Source organism: Mandrillus leucophaeus, unplaced genomic scaffold, assembly GCF_000951045.1.
Source record: "Mandrillus leucophaeus isolate KB7577 unplaced genomic scaffold, Mleu.le_1.0 Scaffold587, whole genome shotgun sequence".
Lineage (NCBI taxonomy): Eukaryota > Metazoa > Chordata > Mammalia > Primates > Cercopithecidae > Mandrillus > Mandrillus leucophaeus.
The window spans coordinates 918,820-925,005 of record NW_012106330.1 but is presented as its reverse complement, the minus strand read 5'-3'; the positions used below and the strand labels follow the sequence as shown (position 1 = coordinate 925,005).

The window sequence follows — 6,186 nt, the reverse complement described above, 5'->3', positions numbered from 1 at the left end:
AAGCCAGAAAACACACACTGGTTTACTCTGGCTGTGATGGGTGTGACTCCAGGGTGTGGCAGGAGCCCACAAGGGCGGTACTGCACGGCTGGAAAGAGGCAAAGCCAGGGTTCAAACCTAGGACTGACTTCTACTCAGGGGCTCCTCTCACGACCTTGGAATGCTGGGAGATCAAGAAATGATGCAAAAACACACACACAAACCTCCATTACAACCCTCTCTATCTCACTGGATCCTGCAGTAACATCTGTCAGAAAGTAACTACATACTATTTGGGTGATTTATTGTGAATGTGTAAGCTCCTTGTGAGTAGGAGCTGCACCTAGATTAAGGCTGAATTTTCAGGCCTAGCGTAGTCCCTGGCACAGAGCCCTAGCTGAATAAATACTGTTGAGTGAATCAAAAATTGTGATAAAACTTGAAGCAAAATAACACTACCAAGAGACAGAGTCGCTCAGCGCCCTAAAGAGGAGTGGAGGACCACAAAGGGAGTTAGAAAAAGCAGTTGTGGAGTGGGGCGGTGAGACAGGTGGTTCCTCCTCAGTTCCACCCGGTCCAAGCTACAGACCCCAAATTAGCCTTCTGTATGAGCCCTCTGTTCTTGTCTAGCAAAGTGACACTGGAGGGAGAGAAGGGAGTTTCCCTGTGGCCACGCTGGTGTAAGCAAAGGCTGATGGCGATTCCGCGCATCTAGGGCCGATCCTGGGCCTGCGCCCCCTCAGATTCCCGGTCGAACCGCAGCCAGCGAAGCAGAGCGTGGTCGGAATTGAGGCAGCGACAGTGTGAGGCTGCGCCAGGGAAAGCTCCGTGAGGGGCCAGTGTTGAGCCCTGCCCTGACCTGCTCCCCACTGTGCCCACTCCACCCCGGAGCAAGTTAGTTGCGGGATAAAGGAAGACGCGCAGACTTCGCGAAGTGGAATCGGGGTTATTCGTATTCATGGAAAAAAAAATCACTGGTTAGCCGGGGTCTGCCCTATTTAGCATGAGTCTAGGAGGCGGCGGAAAGAAAGGACGCTCTTCGGTCAAAAAGAGGTGTTTTGGGCCATGGGAGGGACTCTTGAGGTCTTTGCTTGGATAAGCTCGGAGATACAGATATCCTTCTCTTCCCCACAGGTGCCTTAGTCTCCGAGCTTATTTTTGGCAGTGCAGCGGTACTGGGGAAGAAGGCAGAGCCGCGCGTTGAGAAGGTTAGGGTAGGAGAGGTGCTGAAGCCTGGGCGGCAGGGCACTGCAAAGGCCCAGGCGAGGTGGAGACGAGAGCTTGCTGGTGAGCGCGAGAAGCACCCCTGCAGGCAGAGGTTGAAGCGCCGTTCCAGTTGGTCCCAGAGTGAAGCGGGAGTCTTTGCCCGCCCCAGCCACTTCGAGCTCCGCTCCAGTTCAGCTCCCAGATCCGCCACCTGGCTCCAGTTCAGCTCCCAGACTCGCCACCTGCTGCGCGGTTCTTGGGGGAGGGGGTTCCTTGTCCAGAACGGGGAGGGGGGTTTCCTCGAGAACTGCAGGCCCGGTTGCCCCGGGACTCTCAGAGCCGGAGGCCAGGGAGCTGCCAGCCACGTGCGCCTGTGGCCTGCTGAGAGGTTGAAAAGCTGCCGAAGGACGAAGACCCAGGGGCTGTGGAAGATTCACCCAACTCTTCCTTTTACTCAGGTCTGGGGACCTAAAGAGGGGATGGGGATCGTCATGATAATAACTACCGCAATCTTCAGTGCTGGCACTGAGCTGAAAAACATTCAAAGCTTTCAAAGCACTTTGATGTGCTCCATCTTACTTGAATCTCACAAAAACATTGTGAAGATTGATCTCCATTTCTAAATGGTGTTGAGACTGGGAGAGATGTACAACATTCTACACTTGGTGTTTCTTAAACTTACCAACAACTATGAAATAATGGCGAGTCAGAGAAAGAAGCTGGGTGACAGGGAAACCCACCCCGCCTTCGCAATCAGACCCCATTCCGGACGCAGGCCTGGCCAGGTCGCGCCTGCAGACAAGGTCTGTATTCAGCGTTGCCAGTTCTCCTCTGTGGTTCGCTTAAGCCCGGCGTCGCCTCCCCTCCTTGCTTAGCCACCACAGTAATCAATGCTCAGTTCGTCCGGTCCTGAGAGCGCCCCCCAGAGAAGCCCCTGGGAAGGAAGGGCAAGGAGCGGGGCTTCGCGCTGGTCTTTCGCAACACAAGCGGCGAGCGCGTCTCCCTGCGCAAACGTAGAGTGGCCTCCCCAGCACTGCCGTGGGGACCGCACAAAAACGCGGGCGCAGATGGGAGGGCGGAGGGTGCCCTGAGCTTTCTTTCGCCTGGTAAAGAAGGTAGGCTGTGAGAAAAGCCAATGTTAGTATAGACGTTGGCTTTGTATTGAGGGAGTAAGAGCACTCTTCAAGGACAGGGCTGAAATCTTTAAAAACAAATAAAACTTTCTCTACTATAATTGCTATTAATAATTTTAAAAAGGGAGCCTGGATGAATTAAGTAGCTCAAAACTGCCTGTTCATCATCATCAGGAGCTCCCTCTCTACAAGGAGGGGAAAGAAAATGTGAAAACAAAAACTAAATTCGAGAAGCTCCTTGACCAGCGCGGTTGTCTTGCAGGTACCCGCCGGGCCCGGCCGAGGAGCGCTCTGCCCTCCCAGCCCCCGGCGCGCAGAGGAGGCTAAAACAACCAAAAAGAAAGCAAAACAATAAAAACAATAAAAACGTTTAAAATCCACGGACAAAAACCGGAGTCGGTCTCAAAATCCGCGCCGTTCAGGGCTCCACTCGGTAGTCGACTCGGCTGCAGGCCCCGGCCTGGTCCGAACAACGCGGGGGACACCCCCGACTCCGCTGGGGATCGCAGCCCACAGCTCCCCCTCGCCAGGCGCCCAAGGACCCTCAAGGCGCGGGGCCCACACTTGAAGCCTGGGAACGCGCAGACAGGAAACCCACTTCCTCCTAAGCAGTTTCTTGCTCGTCGGATGAGAGGCGCCCAATTGAAGCAGAATGATCCTCATCTACTAATATCCAGCGTGGCCACAAAGCGACTGGCCATTTACGCCACCACTTTAAACAAAGATATTTGGTTATTCCCGGGAAGCAAGTGCACTTTTGCATGGCTGAGCTGCGGGCGGAGGCGAGCCTCAGCCCAGCCTCCCGCCCGCTGAGCTTCCCGCACCTCGGCATTCGCCCCCTCCTGGCCAGCGCTCCCGCCGCCGGGGTTCAGGCTCAGTTCCGCCCGGCAACAGACTGGCGGGCACTCACTCCGCTCCCTGCCCGCGCCCTCCCTGAAGCATCGGAGGGGAAAACAGCGTGGTTCTGGGCTCGGGTGCTGGGGCTGTGATGTCCTCGGAAAGTCAGCTTCAGCCCCAGAACCCCGCGTGTCTGGGAGATGGGCGAGGGTCAGGGACACCAGGTTTGTTCGAGGTGGGGCAACTTCAGTGACGGACCCTCCCGTGAGACCCCTTCCCATCATCCCAGCTCGGGGGCCAGTGCTGTGTTTGCTCGGCCGGGGGTGGGGGTGGGGAAAGACCTGGGGGGAGGCGTGTTGGTGGGGGTGGCCCACTGAAAAACCACTGAGCTGCGGGGGCGGGTGGTGGCTCGGGGATCCGGGACAGCCTCCGGGAGGCAGTCGATCCCCTACTCAGCGCCCCCTCCGCCCGCTCGGATTCTCTCGGGTAGGGGGAAAGGGGGCGGGGAGCAGAGGTGTCCCTCTGACGGCGGCAGAAGAGAGGCAGACAGACTGACAGACACGTAGACCAACAGTGCGGCCCCAGGGTTCGTCCCCAGATTCGCTCGCTCATTTGTTGGCGACTGGGGCTCAGCGCAGCGAAGCCCGATGTGGTCCGGAGGCTGTGGGAAGGCGCGGGGCTGGGAGGCCGCGGCGGGAGGGAGGAGCAGCCCCGGCAGGCTCAGGTGAAACCCCCACCCCGTCCCTCGGCCCTCTTCTCCTAAAGACCTGTTCATGTCCGGGGAACCCCGACCGAATTGGAAAGTGGTTCCACTTTGTAACTCCGCAAGTTGGTTGCAAAGCAGCATTCACCTTCCTTCCTCCCAACCATCTCTCCTCCTCGGTTACTCCCCCACCCCACCTCCTGCCCTCCCCGCTCTCGGTTCCCTCCTCCTTCCCCACCCCTCCACCTCCTCCCCGCGCTCCGCTGGTACCCCACAAAAAATGGGGGTGGGGGTGTCCAAGGGAGGGGGGAATGCTTTGGGTCTCGTCTCTGCCTCTCTCTCTCTCTTTGAGACCTAAAAATCCTGACAAGTGAAACTTAAAGGTGTTTACCTTGTCATCAGCATGTAAGCTAATTATCTCGGGCAAGATGTAGGCTTCTATTGTCTTGTTGCTTTAGCGCTTACGCCCCGCCTCTGGTGGCTGCCTAAAACCTGGCGCCGGGCTAAAACAAACGCGAGGCAGCCCCCGAGCCTCCACTCAAGCCAATTAAGGAGGACTCGGTCCACTCCGTTACGTGTACATCCAACAAGATCGGCGTTAAGGTAACACCAGAATATTTGGCAAAGGGAGAAAAAAAAAGCAGCGAGGCTTCGCCTTCCCCCTCTCCCTTTTTTTTCCTCCTCTTCCTTCCTCCTCCAGCCGCCGCCGAATCATGTCGATGAGTCCAAAGCACACGACTCCGTTCTCAGTGTCTGACATCTTGAGTCCCCTGGAGGAAAGCTACAAGAAAGTGGGCATGGAGGGCGGCGGCCTGGGGGCTCCGCTGGCGGCGTACAGGCAGGGCCAGGCGGCACCGCCGGCCGCGGCCATGCAGCAGCACGCCGTGGGGCACCACGGCGCCGTCACCGCCGCCTACCACATGACGGCGGCGGGGGTGCCCCAGCTCTCGCACTCCGCCGTGGGGGGCTACTGCAACGGCAACCTGGGCAACATGAGCGAGCTGCCGCCGTACCAGGACACCATGAGGAACAGCGCCTCTGGCCCCGGATGGTACGGCGCCAACCCAGACCCGCGCTTCCCCGCCAGTAAGTGAGGCCGCCCCACTGCGGGGCCGCGGGCTGAGCTCAGGAGATGAGGCGAGAGCCGTCCAGAAGGCGCGGCGCCGGCAGGCTGCGCGCTGGGCATCAGGGAGGGCGGCCCGGCAGCGGCGCCAGGGACTTGGGTGCGGGAGCTGGGGATGCTTCCCGCTGCTCGGCTGGGGATCCAAGAACAGGCACTTGGTAGCGCTGGGGTCCTGCGGTCAGATGCGGGTACTCGGCGTTTCCTAGGCGCGGTGGACTGGCAGTTCTGTTCCGCGCAGAAGACCTCGGGGAGCCGAGGGAAGCGACCCCGAGCTCAAGGAGCAGGGGCGAGCAGAGCGCGGAGAGGCTAGGCCCGGCCAGGAGGGAGGCTGCCCTGTTGGGAGGCACTCGAGCGCCCGTCCCGGCCCTCTCTCCAGCGGAGTCTGGGCAGGTGGGAGGACTCGCAGTTCCAGAGGGGACTCTAAGGGGCCGAGCAGGTGCCCTCACTGAGGCCGACAGGAGAGAAGCCAAGAGGCAAAGCGTCTGGGGGCTCCAGCTTTTGGAATTCAACACCCCCTTTCCTAACCTCTCCAAATTGGGGTCTACCGTCGGACCCCAGCTCCCTGCCTGAGCCCAGTTCGCCGCCTGTGGCCAGCTAATCCCATTGCTCTGACCTGGGCTGGGCACGAAAGGAGCAGAAACGGCCTTTCCCCCAATGCGTCTTTTGGTTCGAAAGAGGGAACTGAGACTGAGGGAGGGCAACCAGGGTTGAGGCTGTGAGCGCTCTAGTGCAGCCCTCGACGGCACGGCCTGGGGCAGGCGCTGGCAGTTCCCCGCGGATGGGCCTCTTGGGGCCCAGCGCTAGGCTGCCTGGGTCAGGAGGGCGCCGTCGGGTTGGGGCGGGCCGGGCGGGCCAATGGCGCGGAAAACAGGGGTGGCCTGGCTCGGCCTGGCCCCGGCCGACGCTGTGCGTTTGTCGCTTACAGTCTCCCGCTTCATGGGCCCGGCGAGCGGCATGAACATGAGCGGCATGGGCGGCCTGGGCTCGCTGGGGGACGTGAGCAAGAACATGGCCCCGCTGCCAAGCGCGCCGCGCAGGAAGCGCCGAGTGCTCTTCTCGCAGGCGCAGGTGTACGAGCTGGAGCGACGCTTCAAGCAACAGAAGTACCTGTCGGCGCCGGAGCGCGAGCACCTGGCCAGCATGATCCACCTGACCCCCACGCAGGTCAAGATCTGGTTCCAGAACCACCGCTACAAAATGAAGCG

The 6,186-nt window shown here is 59.8% G+C and overlaps 1 protein-coding gene across 1 annotated transcript in view; it reads left to right on the top strand.

Moving 5' to 3' along the window:
• The first annotated feature begins 2,986 nt into the window (after positions 1 to 2,986).
• The window catches only part of NKX2-1 (NK2 homeobox 1), a 4,624-nt gene continuing 1,424 nt past the window's right edge, over positions 2,987 to 6,186 (top strand). The window contains exons 1-4 of the mRNA XM_011999194.1: positions 2,987 to 3,379; positions 3,646 to 3,879; positions 4,559 to 4,944; positions 5,907 to 6,183. Coding sequence (XP_011854584.1) covers positions 3,803 to 3,879; positions 4,559 to 4,944; positions 5,907 to 6,183 — 740 coding nt within the window. The 5' untranslated portion in view covers positions 2,987 to 3,379; positions 3,646 to 3,802. The remainder of the gene's footprint in view (positions 3,380 to 3,645; positions 3,880 to 4,558; positions 4,945 to 5,906; positions 6,184 to 6,186) is intronic.